This window comes from Neomonachus schauinslandi, chromosome 3, assembly GCF_002201575.2.
Source record: "Neomonachus schauinslandi chromosome 3, ASM220157v2, whole genome shotgun sequence".
Classification (NCBI taxonomy): domain Eukaryota; kingdom Metazoa; phylum Chordata; class Mammalia; order Carnivora; family Phocidae; genus Neomonachus; species Neomonachus schauinslandi.
In genome coordinates, this window is record NC_058405.1 from 139407048 (window position 1) to 139427910 (window position 20863).

The 20863-nt window shown below is 34.9% G+C and overlaps 1 protein-coding gene across 1 annotated transcript in view; it reads right to left on the minus strand.

The window, feature by feature from the left end:
* Positions 1-20863, minus strand: part of TTN (titin) — a 269090-nt gene that overhangs the window by 126515 nt on the left and 121712 nt on the right. Inside the window, 26 exon segments of the mRNA XM_044913684.1 lie at positions 118-201; positions 3708-3791; positions 3912-3995; positions 5705-5788; positions 6317-6394; positions 7147-7227; positions 8052-8342; positions 8490-8573; positions 8857-8925; positions 9875-9952; positions 10516-10608; positions 11258-11332; positions 12112-12186; positions 13666-13947; positions 14157-14237; positions 14434-14520; positions 15005-15088; positions 15576-15653; positions 15825-15908; positions 16122-16286; positions 16483-16560; positions 17323-17415; positions 17823-17897; positions 18107-18184; positions 19415-19630; positions 19935-20015. Of these exon segments, the coding sequence (XP_044769619.1) occupies positions 118-201; positions 3708-3791; positions 3912-3995; positions 5705-5788; positions 6317-6394; positions 7147-7227; positions 8052-8342; positions 8490-8573; positions 8857-8925; positions 9875-9952; positions 10516-10608; positions 11258-11332; positions 12112-12186; positions 13666-13947; positions 14157-14237; positions 14434-14520; positions 15005-15088; positions 15576-15653; positions 15825-15908; positions 16122-16286; positions 16483-16560; positions 17323-17415; positions 17823-17897; positions 18107-18184; positions 19415-19630; positions 19935-20015 (2742 nt within the window).

Consider the following 20863-nt stretch of genomic DNA (forward strand, 5'->3'; position numbering starts at 1 on the left):
CTCAGGCACTTAAAAGATATTAGTAAAATTACATTTAGGGGTTATGAGACTGCTGGAACAAAACATTTTCAAGAGCAGAAGGGTTATATCTTCTTAACTGAGGTAAGTGACAAGTACCTATAACAGGTGCAACTTCAGGCTTTTTAGGAGGCACCACTGGTGCTTTCTTTTCAGGGACAATTTCTTGAGGACCTTCAGGCACTTAAAAGATATTAGTAAAATTACATTTAAAAATGATGAGACCACTAAAGCAAAATATTTTCAAGAGCAGAAGAGTTATATCTTTTTAAACCTAAGGTTGATGACAAATACCTGTTACAAGTGGGACTTCCAGCTTTTTAGAAGGCACCGCAAGCACTTTCTTTTCAGGGACAACCTCTTTGGGAGCCTTGGGCACTTTGAAGATATTAGTAAATTTACATTTGAGTCACAAGGATCAACACAGACAAGAACTGCATTTATACATCAAAAGACCTTTCAAGCCTAGCTAGGTGGTTCTTGCTATTGCCCTCCCTACCCCATCTTAAATAAAGGGTGGTTTAGAATGTACCTTTGACAGGTACAACTTCAGGCTTTTGGGGAGGATGCACTTTCTTTTCTGGGACAACTTCTCTGGGCGCCTCTGGCACTTTAAAAATATTAATATTTTTACATTGAGGAGTTAGAAGAATCCGTACAGACAGGAAATACATTCATACAGGAAAAGACATTTCCCCAAATTTCTAAGCTTCCAGCAACATATACCTTCATCACGAGGAACTTCAGGCTTTTTGTGAGGAATCACATATGTTTCCTTTTCAGGGACAATTTCTTGGGGCGCTTCCAGCACTTTAAGAAATTAGTATTTTAATATTTAGTGTTATGAAGATCACTAGGAACAGCAAAATATTTTCAAGACTACAAGAGCTATTTCTTCTTTAGCTTGAGGGCATGGTCACTTGTACCTTCAACTGAAGGAGGTTCTCTTTTTTTGGAAGGAGCTCTCTTTGCAGGAACAACTTCTTGAGGAGCTTCAGGCACTTTAAAGATATTAGTATTTCACATTTAAGATGTTAAACACAGTAACCACAATAAGTTGGCAAGTGTAGTTTTCTAGAAGTCTCTTCTCCCCTTGCTCCCCCAGTCAACTAAGTCTTAGGGGTTAGTGGGATCCTCAGGAAGAGGATCCCTTCACTAGCACTTGGTTTAGTTCCTGTGACACTGTAGACCCTCCTTACTAAGCATTTGTTGAATGAATACTTTTAATAGAAGAGGTTTCTATTTGAATAGGACCACCCACAAATATTTTCTCTTGAGAGGGAACTTCTTGGGCAGCCTCAGGTGTTTGAAAGATATTAGTATGTTTACATTTAGGTGTTACAAAGAACATTAGAAAAGTATAGTTGTAAGAGCAGAGGACAGATAATTTCTTCTTCAGTATCCGTTTGCAGGTATCACGTACCTTTTATAGGCAGAGGTTCTTGCTCTTTAGGAAAATCCTCAGATACTTGCATTTCAGGAGCAACTTCTTTCATAGCTTCTGGCACTTTGAAGATATTAGTATCAAGCTTAGAGGTTAGGGCATCAGCGAAGACGTTAGTTACATTAACTACACCAAAGTGGTATTTCTGGCTACAAGGGCGCTTCTTTTAAAAATTGGATGATGTATAAAGTCTCGAAGAAAGGAATCAAGTTCTAATTGTCCTCGTTTATTATTCCCCAGCTCCCTAGCACCACACACATAATTGCCATTTATTAAAGAAATGAAAGCAGGAATGATAGAATGATTGATACCTTTACTGGAAGGTGTTTCAATTTCAGGGGGAGCAGCCATGGGTATTTTCCTTACAGGGACAGCTTCTTGGAGTGATTCAGGCACTTTAAAGAAATTAATACATTGAACTTCAGAGTCATGAAGAGTTTTAGTCCTAACTCCACCTACAGGAATGCCCCAGACTGGGAGACCTTCCTGCTCCCCGCATCTGATTCTTTAATGACAGAGTGAGTACTTGATTATCAGGAGCTACTTTCTTGGCCATCTCAGGTATTATCAATAGTAGTAATTTTATTTCTTGGAATAGATGTATAGAAAATTAGATCATGGAAAATTAGCTTCAAGTGAAAAAAATTGATTTTGTATAATTAATGATGCACTTTTAGCTATTAATTTGAGGAGAACATAACAGCTTCTTTCTTGTCTGGATAGGCTTCATTTTGTACCCTTACCTTTGGCACTTTAGAAAGGTATTTGTTTTTCAAATATAGGAGAGAGGAGAATGACCCAAAGATTCTAGACTGAAAAAAATCATGTCAAAATGTTTGGATATCGCTTAACTTACAGAATATTGTGGATATCGTAAAGAAATTCTTATGCTGGAGGTCTTAAAACTTTTTTATCTTTAGAATTACCTAAAAATATTCAAAATGGAAAAACGCAGGACTCTAAAAAAATAAAAGAAAATAAGAGGAACAACTAAGTAGTCAGTGCAGAATTCCAACGTTAACTAGTTTTAACTGCCTTAGTTCTAGAAGGCTTTCAGGTGGAGACCATCCTACAAAAAAAACTGCTCGAAGTTGAATTTAATATTTATTGTCTTTAAATAATGGTTTTCTGAGAATATTTCTATACTTAAGTCTTATGGGAAAAGAATTATTTTAAATTCATATGCTTATGTTTAGTAGTAAGTTTATTTTAATAGAAAAGCAATTCCAATGGGCAGTTATATTATCTCCTGAAATTTCAACCCCATGGAGAGTTAAATTACTGATTTACAGTCTACAGCCAAGCACCTCTGTCATTTGATGGCACTGATTTCTGCTTTAAAGGGGGAGTGTTAAGCCAATTCAATCTAGTTTCAGGGATACAAATATTATGGTGTTCTTATGTAGATTTGTTTTTTCTAGCTAGTCTGATATTTTTCTTTTTTTTTTTTTGGAAACAGTAATAGCTATTTCTTTTTTAAAAAAATTTTTTATTGTTATGTTAATCACCAAGTAATAGCTATTTCTTATTGAAGGATCCATCTGGGTCACATCTACACATTCTGTGTCTCCATATATTCCCTGAAGACCTCATAGTTAAACTTTATAGCCCAAGCATCTTCCATTTAGATAAGTTAAAGATTTTTCCCTCCTCTATTTTCTCTTGAATAACTCATGGGAACATGTATATACCCAGTTGACCTTCTGCTTTGGGGGACCCACTTCTCTGAAATGACTTCCTTCGTAGCATCTGGGGCTCTCAAGATATTAGTATATTCACATGTGTTAAGTACAACTACAATCATGAGATATGAAAGTCAGCTTTCTTTTGGCTTGTACCTTTTGGTGGTGGTATTTTTCTTCTTTTAGCAATAGGAGCTTGCCGCTCTGGGAGACCTTCCTTGGAGACTTCCAACTCTTCAAAGATATTAGTATTTTTTAGTTGAGAAAAGGCAAAGACATGAAGACACAACGTATTTAAAAAGTTAGGTATATTAACAGATATTGTAACTTTAAATTAGAAATTTAATTTTTGTTCTAATTGTTTATCCTTGTATGTTGTTTAGTGAGACTTTTTTGGGGGGGGGAGGCAAGTCATTGAAAGTTCCTTTTCTTGGGTACATTGGGGGCCCTAAAGATATTAATATTTTAGTGTTAGAGGTTCTGAGAACCTACACAAAACACAACATATTTTGCAGACTGAAGAAGAAAGATTCTCTTTAGATTTTCATAACTAAGAATTATACCTTCAGGTGGAGGATGCTCTGGAATTTGGGGAACAGCCTCAGGTAACTCCACCTCTGGAAAAACTTCTCTGGTCGTATCAGGCTCTTTAAAGATATCAGTAGGTTAACACTTAGAAGTTGTGAAAATAGTAAAGTATATAACACACAATTTTTGAGTCTTAAATCCAAAGTTATTCATCCAAGTTTGATGTTGTTGAAATGTACCTTTAGTTGCTGGTGTTTCTCTCTTTTTAGGAATAGTCACATATATTTTGTCTTCTGGAACAGCTTTCTTGGGTGGCTCAGGCACTTAAAAGATATGAGTATAGTTATAAACAGTGAAGGAAAAAACAGAGCTTTTAAAATCAGCCCCAAATAAATTTTCTTCAGACTAGATCATTGGTGTTATATACCTTTTGCTATTTTGATTTTCGTCTTTGGAGAATGAGTCACAAGTACTTTTTCTTCTGTGGTGGATTCTTCAGATACTTCATAAACTTTTAAGATATTAGTATTTATACAATTAAGGGCACTTCAAGGCAAATTACCAGTAGTACATAGACACAAACTAGTGACAAGAACACATCGGCTAAGAGAAAGCCTCATTCTCAGTTCTATCATATAGAACTCTCATTTATGGTGATAATAAAATTGAGGAATTCACTGGCCAGGGACTATATAATTCTTCTATTTTTGTCTGCAGAAAGTTATTGGCAAAATTGTCCTTTGCTCTTAGTTTTGTCCATAAAGAACAGGGTTGATACTGAGTTGCATATTGAGAATTCTCCTACATTTGACCTACTGGAAATTCATATTAAGTCCTTCCCTTTCCCAGGAACCTAGTTGGCTATAATTTTAAACCATATCTGGTTTATGGCTATGTAGTTTAACAACCATGTAGGGACTGGAAGCAGAAAAGAAAAAGAAAAAGAATTAAATCTTTGAAAATAAGGCAACTGAAGAAAATAAAGATTTCTGTAGCTTTTAGAAAGGAAGACTGGCTGGTGGCAATAACCTAACTGAAGCATAGAAAGGATATTCAAAGGAGGAAGTCATCATATATATTTATCCCAACCTAGTATTACAGACAAAAAAAATGGATTTAAACAGGGAATTTTTTAGATCAAAATAAATGAAAGAATATCAGGACTATTGGTATTTTTTAGATTAAAATAAATGGAAGAATATCTTGAATACTGGCATTTTCACTACTCAGATTATTGAATAGTATTCTATTCAGAATATTTTATTATTCAGATTATTTTACTCCTCAAATTATTTAATCATAATTTTGCATAAAAGCCAACGAAAAATGGCTTAGGAATTCTTTTGATGTTGTAATGGCCTTATAAATCTGTGGTCATTTGAGCAACATTATCAAAATGTTTCCAGTGATGGCTGTAAAGAGTAAAAAAATAATAAAGGGACATTTTGATTCTATAAAATCCAATTAAAATATTATTATGAAGTTAAAGTTACTTCATGGCCTGAGAAAATAAATTGCTTCAAAGCAGAAGTTATTTGTACACAGAACAGGTTAACAGACAAGACAATGACAAACTCAAAAAAGCAAATGACTTTTCTAAAATTGGGCAGTGTTATAAGTACAGGACTATTTATTTTTTAATTGGTGAGGAAATATACCTTGTCTGAGACAAATAACCATTTAAATTATTTAATTTTAGCCAAATATTTTTTTGGCATGTTAGACTTTGATATTAGTATACTTATTTTTAAAAGCTATGAAGACAAACACAAATGAAACCAAAGAGAACCACCAGTTTTTCTACACTCACTGTATATTGTTGTGTCTTCAGAAAGAGATTTTTCTTCTTGAATACTTTTCTTAGGCACTTCAGGAACTTTAAAGATATTAGTATATTAATTGTTATAAATAACAAGTATTCTAAGAATATAAAGAAGCAAAATACAAGGATTTAACATCACACACATTCACTTTAAACCATGAATAACTAAACAAACAGTCATTTCATGTCATGATCAGTTTCAGTGTATACCTTTAGTTGGTGGAACTTCAGGCTTTTTAGGAAGAGCATCATGAACCTTTTCTTCTGGAACAATTTTCTTGGGTACTTCAGGTGCTTTAAAGATATTTATTTTAAAAAATATCATCATTGGGTATAAAATATCAAGACAAAAAGGGTTGATCTAACAAGAAGAATGCCAAGAATTCCAAAATCATAAGCCAACTAAACACACAGTCAATGCATCTCTCTAGATTGCCTTGTTGATGAATTCTTGATTTGTCATATTAAAAATACTTTGTCTTCAGGTTTTAGCATCATTTTCTACTGTTATCTGGAATGTTTGTTTCCAGAGCTCCTTGACAATAGCTTCTAAAATAAATTATTTTTGAAAAGAAGTTGAGGGGGTCAATATCATTTAATTATGGCTTAAGAATATCAACAAAAACAGTAACAACTTTTAGGCTGATGCCTTTGAATCCAGAGAGACATCACAAAATGGAGGATTGTTATAGAACATAAACTGAAGTTTACATAATTCAGCTGTATTGTGGCATTGAGGGGAGAAAGATCTCTCACTCTCTCTCTGCTCCATAGTAAGTGAATAAAAGGGGGTTTTAGTGGTAAATCAGCAAAGGTGGGTACCTTTAGCTGGTGGAAACTTGGGCTCTTCAGGAACACGTACTTTTTCTTCTACCACAATTTTCTGGGGCACTTCAGGTACTTTAAAGATAGTAATAATTTTTTTTTACTTTTAAACATTCATAAAGATTTGTAACAAGCACAACATAAGAGAAATGTAAACACAAAACATGACATGGTCATAATATGAAACAGAGCTATCACTTTATCAAATATATTACAGTACTTGAAATGAGTTGAATTTTGATAACAAATATGACAACAGAAATCCAGAAGAATTTCCCATGTTAGAATCGTAAGAACGTGACAAGAAAAATTAAAAAGACACCTTCTCCTGGTGCTACTTCTGCTTGTTTTGGTGGAATAATTGGTACTTTCTCTTCAGTGATAATGTTCTTATTCAAGGACTTTAAACATACAAGTATATATTATTTATTAGATATTTTTTATTTCTATTGTAAAATTCAAGAGGTTCCCAAAAATGAACAAAGCAGGGACATTAAGCACATAGTCACTATGTATTTATTATTACTAGATGATTGAAATTAAGAATTAAAAGGAAAACCTGGATTTATCAATAAGCATGTTAGTGAATATACAATTGAATAGTACCAAAGAAGGAAACTTAGGTGCACTATTTGGTTAATAAGGATATTTACTTTGGGTATTTTAGGCATAACAACAGTGACTTTCTCTTTTGGTATTACTTCGTTTGGCCCCTCAACCCTTTTAAAGATATTAGTTTGTTTTAGAAATTCCAAAAACACAAAACACAGAAGAAAAACATCAAGAACACAAACTTGTAATGCAATCAAGTTTCGCTAATGAAATACCTTTAGTTGGTGGCTCTTTTTGAGGAACAACCTTAGTGGGTGGTTTTTTTGGAGGGATGATTTTCTCAGATATCTCAGGTCCTTCAAAGATATTAGTGTTTAGATTTAGAATGAGTTCTTGAAGTATTAGGGAGCACTACCAATACAATTAGTCCAGTGGGAGCTCATAAATGCTTTATCTACTGATATTTTTTGAATTTACATTACACTTCCTAGAGAGATGTTGATTTTGCTAAATTTCATCTATATTGTAGATTTACTATGAATAATAAGCACACACACACACATATTCCTTCATATTACACACATATTAATTTGTGCAAGATCTGGAGTGGTACCAAAGAGAATTTATTTGTATCACGGTTTATCCTCAAAAAATACTAGAGAGCAGGTGGTGTTACCAATGCTTCATTTGCTTCCTTAATGTTATTGCTCTAATGAAAATATAAAATGGCAGAAACTTTTGATAAGCAATGATCAGTTTGTGAACAGCTGACTCATGTTAACAAAGCATAGTTGTTTTGCCTGAACATGGAAATTTCTCAGTGAACTGAGGAGCTTCTATTTCACTCAACTGATGACACTGGTCAGATATTTTGGCACCTGTAACAATCATTCTTAGCTGGATTCAAGAAAGAATCTACAAATTCATACAGTGAGCTCCTTAGATAAGTAGATATCAAATACCATTATCTTGTCTGCTAAAATTATGCACTGTAAGTTTAATCTCTACTCCATATTAATCTTTGCATCAAATAGTTGAAGCTCATGCTTAAAGCATTCCATGATGTTAACTTTGAAAGTAAGTGGGTTTCTAGTGTTCCAAATTGGACATGAAATGCACTTAAAAAAATGAGTTAGAGCAAGGTATAGCAATTTGTAATAGCAACGGAATTCACCTATACCTTTAGGTGGAGCTTTGGGTTTTTCATATACTTCCACTTCTTCTGTCTCTAAAACTTCTATTACCCTGTGGACCTCTTCAGCTCTGTGTACTTCTTCGAATCTAGGTCGTTCTACTTTGATGAATTCTTCTACTTCATGGAACTCTTCTTCAAAATATTCTTGAACTTCATGGAACTCTTCTTCCTCAAGCACTTCCACTGGTGTTTCCACTACTTCTAATTCTGTTCTCTCTCTTACTACCTCCTCTTTGTGGAAGGCAACTGATATTTTTTCTTCAAGGACGGTCCTTCCTAAAAGAGCATCTACTTTAAGAAATTTTTTTTTAAACACAGAAGAAATGAAGATACAAATTCCCAAAATACAGAATGAAAAAACTGAAAAAAAAGGCTTTCATGCAATAATACGTGAAGATATGGAAAAGATCTTCCCAAAAATACCTTTAGCTGGGGGAACAGCTTCTTTTTTAGGCACAGGGACTTTCTTTTCTGCGATTTTCTTTTCTGGGACTTTCTTTTCAGGCACTTTAAAGATACAGTTTTAATATTTAGGACTATCGAGAGCAAGTTTTCATAGACAAAAGACAAAAAACAGTCAAGACACAGAGACGTAATCTTTTTTTAAATTTTTAAATTTTTAAAAAAATTTTATTTTTTAAGTAGGCTCCAGACCCAATGTGGGGCTTGAACTCATGACCCTGAGATCAAGAGTCACACGCTCTACTGACTGAGCCATCCAGGTGCCCCCAACATAAAAATCTTAATGAAAATTATTAACAGAAGTTCAGTTTTAAAACAGAATATGTACCTTTGGCTGGAGGTGGCTCTTTTTTCTGAACAGGAACAGTTACTTTTTCCTCAGGAACCTTCTTTGGCACTTTAAAAAGATATTAGGCATTTCAGTTAGCTGACAATACTCAATAATGAATGAAATAAAAATGGCAAAAACAACATCTTTATAATAATCAAAGCATAAGGAGTCACTCTGTATTAGTGGACACCAATTTTACAGACAATAAAGATATTTTCCCAGATCACTTATTTGTGCTAACTAGATAAGACGAAGACACGCCCACAGGAATCTGTGCTGTTCTATTTTTTTTTTTTAAATACTAGGGATTACCAACATTGCACCTACTTCTACTATTTTTAGCTTGATGAAGACTTTTTTGAAGTGATTACCATAATAGAGTACCTAATACAGGTGTCCTCTTCCTCTGAGCACTATTTTATCTGTGGGGGATGCCTACTGTGATAGGGACAGCATAAGCTTATCTGTGAAGAGCACTCCTGAAGCATTAACCTAACTAGGAAGCAAAGAGAAGTAGATATTTTGTAATAACGTTGAAATGCTTAGACCAAATATTAGAAAGGACATGAGGCTCTTTAAAATAGTTATCATCCAACCATTAGAATAGATTTTTTTTCCCCTACAATATAGTATACATAATTACAATAACGTGAGAAAACTATATATAATGGAATAAAATTTATGAATGGACTGTGGGGAAGAAGGGTCTATTGTTATGTATATAAGCATAGAGAGATGCACTCATTAACATTAAAATTCTCAGCTGTTTAGAATGAGAAACTTCTGGAGTAATTTATACACACACAGCCACCATTAACATAATCATCCATTAACATTCCAAAAAAGGCTAAAGATATGAAATGGGTTGCATTTTTTTACTGGTCCTCAATCAATTTCAGAAGTTTGCTACTTAAGTGACTCTAAGAAAGCAATCAAAGAAGACATTTCTGTTTTGTTTTTTTTTAAAGAACGTTAATTGGAATTTAAAGACATTATTAATTGAGATGTGCTATACCTTTAGCTGGTGGTGCCTCCAGTTTTTTAGGAACAGGAGTAGGTGCTTCAGGTACTGTTTTCTTAACCACTTCAGGCACTTCAAAGATATTAGATGGACATTTTGAAAAATGACATGCAATGAACAGAACAACACCCATATATGCAAAAAATAACACAAAACATTGACTTATTTTTAAAAGATATTAGCAACCTAAATGGTAATTATGCATATGCAGTAGTGACTGTAAAGGTGGAAGGCTATTACTTCTTAATCCTATTAGCAAATGTAATACAGGTTATGCAGGAGCTTGCCACAGTCTTCAGGAACAATAGGCTAAGAATTATTCTAAAAAGTAAACAACACAGAAATAGATTTCCCCCACTTTAATACAGAATAAAAAACTAAAAACGAGAAACCTAGGAGAAAGTGTAACAATAGGGTCTGGCTAGGGAACTTTCAAGTGCCGATAATACAAGAATTGTATTGTAGATGCAGTAGAAAAGTTGGGCAGGGCACTTCAGGTGCCATTAATTATTGATCTTCAACTTGTCATTAATAAGATGTAAGAAAAGTATACTAAGGAATATTAGATTTAGACTTCTGAGAAAGATTTGGACCACCATAGATTTTAAATGTCCCACTCCTAAAAGCAGCAGTACCTCTAGGTGGCGCCACCTCCTCCACCTCTTCTATGCTAGGTGGTTCTTCAGGGATCTCTTCTTCTGGAATAGGCTCTTCTGGCTCCTCATACACTTTAAAAAAGATTATTATTTTGTAAATTAGAATTCTCTTAAATATTAGACTAAAAGGGTATATCTGAAAATGGAGGTTGTCTTAAACATAGGTAATTCATAGCTCAGCCTTTCCAATGCATGTACAAACTCACTAGTCCTTGAAAAAAATCTACTGAGTCTTCAAAATATGTTAGGCCCTTTCTAGAATTTCAGAATAAAAAAGATGTCAGAGAGAATTTATTTGAAATTATTATTATTATTTTTAATGGAGGTGGACTTGTTCGAAGGAGAACATTCAGTTAGGTGTAGACGTCAGATTTTCTGTATCAGCTACTCAGGCTTAACTGGAATTTCTTTTCGGTAGGTTTATCCCACTATTACCAACCAAGTCATTTGACGAAAAATTCCCCACGGCAAATACAGTTTCCTTTCAAAGACTGTCATTAAAATGAAACAAACAAACCAACAAATTGGCTAAGCATGTAAGAAAGGAGAGTCAGTTGATTTTAATTTGCCTGCCCAATTTCTATTAGGTAAATAATGATTTCTTTTAGAGTCTGAATATGTTTATTTTCTGAAGTGAAATGTGCATTTGCCTCCTTCCAATATTAGACAATGATAAGACAATGATGACCTGGAAAATCTATTTTCTTAGAAAGTCATCTACCTTCCACTGGTGGAACTTCCTCTTCTTCAAGGAGAATGATTTGTCTTTCTTCCACTTTCTTAGGTACCTCAGGAACTTAAAAGATATTGATCGTTTTAGGCACTTAAAATGCAAGAACCAATGAAGAGTGCATAAAGACCAAGTTTCCCCGTTTTTCAACACAAGGGAGTAAGTATCAAGATACACATGCATAAGATGAAACATGGAGATTTCACAGAATCAATTAATAAAACAAAAATAAAGAGGTTTGTGATTTAAGACTAAGAGCCCATTTAAAGAGATATTCTGCCTTTTACTGCTGGAGCCTCTACTTTTTTAGGAAGAGCAAAGGGGACTTCAGGGCCTGGCTTCTTAGTTACTTTGGGGTCTTTAAAGATGTATTAGTTGAATGTTTTTATTTTTTAGAAATAACATATGTAAGAATCAACATAAAACACACAAACAGAAAGTGGAAAAATTGACATAGCACAAACATGGGTGCACCAGAGTCACAGATGGTTAATGGCAATGACAGACCATACAAGGCAGACAAACGTTCATGTTGGACATCTGTGTGGACAGCATCACAGTTCAACATCGGTCCAGCAAACACATCCTTTTTTGGGTGATGTACCTTTGGCAGGAGGAGCCACTGCTTTCTTAAGACCAGGAGGAGGCACTTTCTTCTCTGGTTCAGGTTTCTTAAGCACCACAGGCACTTTAAAGATATTTTATAATTTAAGTTGCACAAACACAGAGACGATAGACATAGCAATAATACAAGTTATACTAACAAATACTGAAAGAGGACACTTTGACTCTTACAGGTGAGAGAAAGAAATGGCAGTGTTTAATTTGCTTGGGAATAGTAGTACCTGTGGCAGGAGGAGCCTCCTCTTTCTTAGGAATGACTACTTTCTTCTCTGGCACTTTCTTCTTAACCTCAGGCACTTTAAAGACATCATTTCATGATAAGAATTTATTGTGAGGGACAAAAAAGAGAGAAGGCAAGAAGTTCACACACACAAAGACCACATGCAACAGTTGCTCAGGATAGAGTCGTAGGGCAAGTTGGAAGCCCAGTGTTATGACAGAAATAGGTTTGGTAGAGCGAGGGATCAGCAACCTACTTGAATATCAGAGTACAGATGCTGTTATTTCATCCATTTAAATGTCTCTAGTACTTTATTAAATCATTATTTATAAAGTATTTCTGAACCCTTGAAGTCTAATAAAGGATCGGCTTTACTATTTCATTGATTATGACTATTTAATCTGGTGGAAGTGTTATGTTTAAGTAGTGATATCATGACCTTTGGCAGAAAATAATGAGCTTTAAGGTATAAATATATGGACTTCATTCTGTACTATGAACTGATCTGGATAATTCATTCAGTGATAGAGCACTTCCACATACCTTACTTTATTTTATCCTCACAACAATATCTGAGCCCACTAGAACTTATATCAGTCTCCCCATTTTATAGGAGACAAACTTGAAGCTCAGATTGGTTAAAAGACTTGCTCAAAATAATACAGCAAGGAACAAAGCCAAAGCTAAAATCAAACCTGCTGGGCTGCCATTTATATGTATGTATCAGAAGACGTAAGCTATTATTCAGTGTTTTGATAAATACTTCAATCATTTTTTCTTTTCGTCCTGGTGTTATAAAAGCAATTCATATAAATAGTTGAAGGATGAAATTTAGGAAAATTTATTCATTATATTTTTCAGGTATCTTTTTGTGTAGATAATTTAGCTTTGCAGAATATCTATATGAAATGACAAGCCACTAGGTAGAACTTCTGTGGCAGTTTTGGGGACAATCCTTTTATCTTTGTTCTTGAATGCTGCTTTGCATCCAATGAAAAGTGGAAATCAGTGTTCCTGAACATTTTTTAGAAAGAAAAATGTGACTATCTATTTTATAAATATAACTTTTCCTAAACCCCAATTCCACCGTAATTTTCTGGTGAAGCTATGGATGAAGAATGTGTATTCACTTTGGGGAGGTATACCTTTGGGTGGTGGAGGTTCCACTTTTTTAGGAGCAGGAACAGGGACTTTCTTCTGAGGTACAGGTTTCTTTGGCACTTCAGGCACTTAAAAACATTCATTTTAAGACATTAAAAATCACAAGCACAGTATTATATATATCACAAAAAGACAAATGAGAATTAGACCATAAACAACTAAATAACATTTCATATCATTAAATTTGAAAAGACATTCAAATCATTTCCAAGAGACAGACACACACGATAGACACAATAATGAAAGCACACATGTCTGGAATGCTTTCTAAGATTTAGATGTTAGACAACATAAAGAGTGAAGTATTATAGATAAAGCTGGAGATGAATAAAAAAAGATGGAAAGGCAGAATCCAACACAAAAGAGGCCTGGACTCTAAGAAGAGTTGCTATACCTCGTGCAGGTACTGGCACCTTAGGTTTAATTTCTGGAAGAACTTTCTCTTCTTCAGGTTCAACTTCTTCCTCAGGTATAAATTCTTCCTCCTCAGGAGGAACAACTTCTTCTTCCTCAGGAGCAACTTCTTCTTCCTCAGGAGCAACTTCTTCTTCCTCAGGTAGAAATTCCTCTTCCTCAGGGAGAACTTCCTCTTCAGGAGCAATTTCTTCTTCAAATGGAACTTCTTCTTCCTGAGGTAGAGCTACAGGAACTGGAACTGGCTCACGTTTCTTTGGCACTTTAAAGATATTTATTCAATTGTACAAGTGTCACTTGTATGTACACTATTCATGACAATGAGACAACATGAAAAGCAAATATTCTGTGATCATAGAGGCATCAATTATCATCAGATTCAAGGTCATGAAGCATTAATTGTAATTAACAAGGCTGAATAATACCGGTTAGTTTTCCTTTTTGCCCTGGTTCTGTTTGAGATTAATGTACCTTTGGGTGGTGGAGCTTCCACTTTTTTCGGAACACGTATTGGCTTTTCCTCTGGGATGATCTTCTTGGGCACCTCTGGCACTTTAAAAATATTATTTGTCCTTAAGAATGTGTTCTTTTATATGTCTTAGAGCAATACATGTGAAAACAATCACCTAATATTTGTAGTAAGACAAATTTTTAAACAAATTTTAAATGTTAATGGGGGAATTTGCATATGGACATATATAAGTGGAAGGGTTTTTTTTTCATGTACTTAAATGATGAAGTAATGTACCTTTTGCAGGTGGAGGCTCTACCTTCTTAGGAACAGGAACTGGCACCTTCTTCTCAGGCACAGGCTTCTTGGGCACTTCTGGAACCACTTTAAAGAAATTATTTAGAAAAAAAATGTTACACAACATAAAATTTTGAGGTTAAGAATAGTCTCAAAAAGATTAAGATATGGTACTAAAAGTATGACCAAGGTATTTCAAGAAGCATTTAATCTTTATTTTTTTTTTATTTTTTATTTTTTTTAAAGATTTTATTTATTTATTTGAGACAGAGAGAATGAGATACAGAGAGCATGAGAGGGAGGAGGGTCAGAGGGAGAAGCAGACTCCCTGCCGAGCAGGGAGCCCGATGCGGGACTCGATCCCGGGACTCCAGGATCATGACCTGAGCCGAAGGCAGTCGCTTAACCAACTGAGCCGCCCAGGCGCCCGCATTTAATCTTTAAAATAAAGTCTTTTCTTTTCCATAAAGCAACATTAAAGAGGTGCATCCCCAAAGAACACAGAATTGAACCAGTTAATTTTTCCTTATATGCAAATGTGAAGTAAAAAAGTTTCTGCGAGTCCATGTACCTTTGGCAGGTGGAGCTTCCACCTTTTTAGGAACTGGTACTGGTACTTTCTCCTCCGGGACGGGTTTCTTGGGCACTTCAGGAACTTTAAAGATATCAAGTAGGATTAGTGTCAGATTTTTCACCCAGCAATTTTAGATAAGATATCCAGCAATTTTAAGACTTTATTGAAGCATCATACAGTTTTACTCTTTAAGATTGATAAGAATAATAGCCATGAAACAAAGGCCAGGAGATGCACAAAAATTCAAATAGAGAACACTGAGAAAACATAGACTGGTGATAAAGACAACATACAATGCCTGGGAAATGGTGATTTTGTCCATTTTGGTATTATAATAAGAATTTACTTTAAGAACTTTCCACTAAAGAGGAAGAGCCAAGCACTCAGCATCAGCATGCTTCCATGGCAAAATTCAGAGATGAATACACGGTAAACTCTTCCTATAGCCAGTTGGGTGGTCCCTGTCTTGTTAATATTGTCATGGGGAAAGAAGTGATACAGCTTGTCCAGTTCTACTACATGAGTAAATTATCACATTATCCCACTGATGGATTATAAAGAGATGTACCTTTAGCTGGTGGAGGCTTCTCTTTTTTAGGAATGGGCACAGGCACTTTCTCCTCTGGCTTCTTAGGAATCTCAGGCACTTTAAAGATATTGTTTATTGGTAAGTTCTAACTACTAGTAACAACACATCTTTATAAAGCACAATTAACATCTCTAACAACAGAGAGCAACACACACAAGGTTGTGAACTCAGAAGATAGCTAACGATTTCTATGCAGATTAAGGCCTACGTTATGAATGGTGGTTATACCTTTTGCTGGTGGGGCTTCCTTCTTTTTGGGAACAGGAACAGGTTTCTTCTCTTCTGGTACAGGTTTCTTGGGTATTTCGGGCACTTTAAAGATATTATTAAGAATTTTGGAATGTTGCATACAAGATATAAAATGTGAAAGGCAACAGCAGAAATCATACTTCAGCATCAAAAGTGTCTGTTTCTAAAATAAGCAGAAATGGGCTTTGGTGCTAATAAACCCCAGAATTTGACCAAATTAGACACCCGGTCTCTAAAGATGCTGCTATGTATCTCTTTGTAGGAGATATAATCTACCTTTGACTGGTATCACTGGTACAACTTCTTCTTCAGTTATGAGTTCTTCTTCTTCATGAATGTACTCTTCTTCTTCTTCTTCTTCAAAATATTCCTCTACTTGGGTTACAACTTCCTCTTCAAAGACAATCTCTTCTTGTTCTCGTCTTTTTGGTACTTCTGGCACTTTAAAGAGATTATCTCTAGGTTTGACATTTACCAATGACTCAATGAAATTAAGACCCAGTAGGAACACAGCCATTTGTAACAGAAGAAATAACAGTCTTTATCTTTCCCAGAGAAGAACTTCACACATAGAACTAAACATGAATTTCATAGCAAAGAAGACAAACAACACATTAAAAAGAGTGGTATTAGGTACCTCTAACAGGTGCTGTTACTTCTTTTTTAGGAACAAGTACTTTTTCTTCTGTGACAACTCTCTTGGGCTTCACAGGCACTTGAAATTTAAGTATAAGGGTATTTTATTGTCAGAAACAGGCCACCCAGGCAATGCTTGCTTTGTCATACTTTAAGCAGACAAAATAATTTTGCAAGTGCCTCTCGTATGATAGATATACAACTGTTCATTTATAAAAAAAAAAAAACTTTATATGCTCCATGAAAATGATTCTGAACCTCACTGGGATAAAAATATACAAAAATACACAAGTAAGTTTAAAGTAGCAGAGCCCAAATGTGAAATGATGTTTAGTGTTCAGGTATCTCAGCTTGTAGGAAATATCCTTTACTGAAAGCTAAATTTCTTTCTGGATAAGTATACTTTCTGAAAGGGCAGAGATGTTTCTTCATAGTTAGAAAAAAAAAATGACTAGCCACTGAGTTAGATTTTTTTTGTAGCCTTTAGAAAACTTTGGAATGAATAAACAGTTGTTGAACTGGGGTCAACATTGTTATATCAGTACATGAATTTAAATAAGCCAGGAATGTGCCAAATGGTCACCGATTTTAAATCCAAGCATTCTATTTTATATATATAACCACAGCTGTTACATAATAAGCTATGGATATATTTCAAAATAACTTTTTCTTTTAAAGATAGCATTACCTTCTTATCCTATGTTGACAGATTTTTATGTCCAATAAATCCTAAGGACTAACTTCAAAGACATATATAACAATGAAACAAAGCAAACACAGCTACCTTAATTTTAAAAGAGACATTATAAAAGACCACGATTTTGGAAGGAAATTATTATACCTTTAACAGCTGGCTCAGCCACCTGCTCTTTTTCACGTTTGGTAATTGAAATGTGTATTTTTTCCTCAGCAACTTTCTTTGATTCTTCAGGCACTTTAAAGATATTAATTATTGAAGAGCATTAAAACCAACCACACAAACACCATATACGTAAAAATGCACAAAAAACTGAAATGTAAGAATCAGGACCACAATACATTCAGTAAAAAACAAAAAACATGAAAGACTATGGACTCTGAGAAACAAAGTGAGAGTTCTAGAGGGGAGGGGGTGGGGGGATGGGTTAGCTTGGTGATGGGTATTAAAGAGGGCACGTTCTGCACGGAGCACTGGGTGTTATACACAAACAATGAATCATGGAACACTACATCAAAAACTAATGATGTAATGTATGGTGATTAATATAACATAATAAAAAAACAGCAGACAAGGTTAGAAAGACATGTTTATAGAACATGAGTAACAAAGATGTTTCTCGTAGTTATCAGTCTGCAATGTACCTTTGGGTGGTGGAGGTTTGAGTTTCTTGGGAATGGGCACTGGGACTTTTTCTTCAGGAACTGCTTTCTTCAGCACTTTAAAATATCAACATTTACAGATTTAAAAACCTGAGCCAGGTGTCTTAAGAGTAGTAAGAACAAAAAGTTAAGAAATACAATGTACAACACAACATTCCCAAACACACACACGATTTGTGCACCGTCACTTCAACATGTGTTTATAGTATGACAGACACGTAGGGAACACGGGTCTCTCAGAACTCATAATGTCTTGCTCACTCTACCTTTAGTTGGTGGGGCCTTTGGCTTTGTGGGAACCAGTTCTTCTTGGACAGGCTTTACCGGGAGAAGCTTCTTGGGTTCTTTAAAAAAAGTACATTAAGGGTATTTAATGTTAGACTTTGGAACATAAATAAAAAATGTTATTTATTTATATATCTTTTATCTACAGTGTAGCTCTAAAGGTGAGTGAGAATTACAGGTCCAAGTAGAATAAGCCCTAAACAAGCTGACAGTGCCCTTTCCTCCTGGCTTTTTGCTTCAATGAGGTCATTGTAACTCTCTCCCACATATTAACAGTCTCATTTCACTTCAGGTAGAAAAAATCATGGTTAAAACTTCTTTCTCTATAATATTGGGTTTTATTTACTTATTTACTTTTTAATTTTATTTTTATTATTGTGTTCAATTAGCCAGCATACAGTACATCATTAGTTTTTGATGTAGTGTTCAACGATTCATTAGTTGCATATAACACCCAGTGCTCATCACAACACATGCCCTCCCTAATACCCATCACTTGGTTACCCCATCCCCCCACCCCCTCCCTTCTATAACCCTCAGTTTGTTTCCCAGAGTCCAGAGTCTCTCATGGTTTATCTCCCTCTCTGATTTTGTCCCATTCAGTTTTCCCTCCCTTTCCCTATGGTCCTCTGTGCTATTCCTTGTACATAATATTGTTTTTTAACGCTATCTGTACAACCACATAGAATGTTCTCAAAGTGAAGCTATGAAACATCAGAAATTGGGGAGGTGAAATAATATTGCTTCATTTCAAAATTCCAGTAGGAACTTATTGAGTAAAATAAATGAATCGTGTGGAACCGAAATTATACACCTACAAATCTGATTGTCATTAGATATAACTGCTTTCGTTAGCCTTCTTCTCTGTCTTTACTTTGGAAGCAGTCTTTGTCAAGTTTTCATGATGGGAACCCTGAGGGAGTGTATTTTTCTATGGTGCTTGATAATAACAAACTTTAAGAGATGTTCAGACATTCCATGTTTTGGAATGATCATGGGCACCTGCAGATAAACTCATAACCCTTTGAGAAAGGAACTTTGGGACATTTGCTATTTTGTGTCTAAGCAAAAATGAGGGAGGAAATAGATTATTCCCAGAACCAAGGTCTAATAGGAACCTTAAGATTCATAGAAACTTTTTTTCTGGAAGTTATCTAAGAAAAAAAATTCTGAATTTGTCAAATGAAATAAAGTTCTTTCCAAATTTCTTCGGGCATCCAAATTTTTATCCTGCTCTAATGGAATCTGCATGTATTTAAGGTGATTGCAGGTTTGCATTTTGCTCATACCTGTGACATATTCTTCATGCTCTTTAAACTCTTCATAATGTTCAAATTCACGTTCCTCATATTCTTCATATTGGTCATATTCTTCTGTTGGTTCATACTCCTCAAATTCTTTATAGTCATATTCCTCATATTCGTCATATTCCTCTTCCCGTTCTACTGAAACAATTTCTTCTTCCCGGGTGTAAGACCATTCTTTCTCTTCAGTTACAGTTACTTCTAGAATAATATTGACAACAGGCAGGATTTTACTTGAAGCTCATTTAGGGGTGATAGTGCCAATGCACTTTGATTTCATTCTTATGTGATGGATTCATGCACTGGTTATGGGAGAACCTGAATGTCTTTTCCCGGTCAAGGTATTACAGAGTGTACAATTCGCTATTTATGTTTTCAAATGTTAGATTTCCTGCCTTTAGTCAACAATAAGCCAATAAAGGGTGGCAGTCAAATTAGGAAGTAACAGGCAAAGAGCTGTGTAGTTTCATGCTTCAGTTTAATACTTAGTGAAATCACAATATACCTTTCACGGGAGGAGCTTCTCTTTTTGGAACTTCAATGGATACCTTTTCTTCTTTAACAGCTCTTTTTCTGAATTCAGTGACTTTAAAAAGAGTAATTATTAAAAGTGAATTATGAGATCTTGAATATATACGTGTTAAGAGATACTGTGTATGAACAATCCACAGACAAAGACAACCATCACCATGCCCATCATTCACATTTCTCATTTACATGGCAAGAAAAAGCAATAGACTTGGAAATAAACATGGTCTAATATACAGAGGAATGCTTTTTTCTAACCTGCTTAGTGCTTCAAAGATACTGAATAACTTTAGGAAGATCAAGTAGTATTTATAAGAGAGCTCAAAAAGACAACCAGACAGTAGCAACAGCGACTATCAAACAAGCATTGGACAGACACCTGAGTTCCATGAATAGTGTCTTCATCTGAATTCTAAAGTATTTCCAAGAAGCTCCACTGGCACAGTGCAGAAAACTCAGGATTTAAAAAATTTTAAATTTTATCGAAGATTACCACACAAAACAATCCTTTGGGCAGGTGAGTTTAGTATACAGACATAATGTATTAGAAGACAAGTACATTTTAAGGGAAAGTACACATTTGGGGGAGCTTCACACTTTTGTGGAAAAGAAAGAAGAGAGTACTTTCTGGCATCTGAAATGTTGAGCTTTGAAGTGATATGAAATAGCACGTGCATACTACTTATTTCATAATGTACTTCAATTATTTTCTCTAAAGATCCCAATTCCACTAGATTAGTTTTTTAAGGATTTTTTTTTAGATTTATTTATTTTATTTTTATTTTTATTTATTTTTTTTAAAGATTTTATTTATTTATTTGACAGAGAGAGACACAGCGAGAGAGGGAACACAAGCAGAGGGAGTGGGAGAGGGAGAAGCAGGCTTCCCGCAGAGCAGGGAGCCCG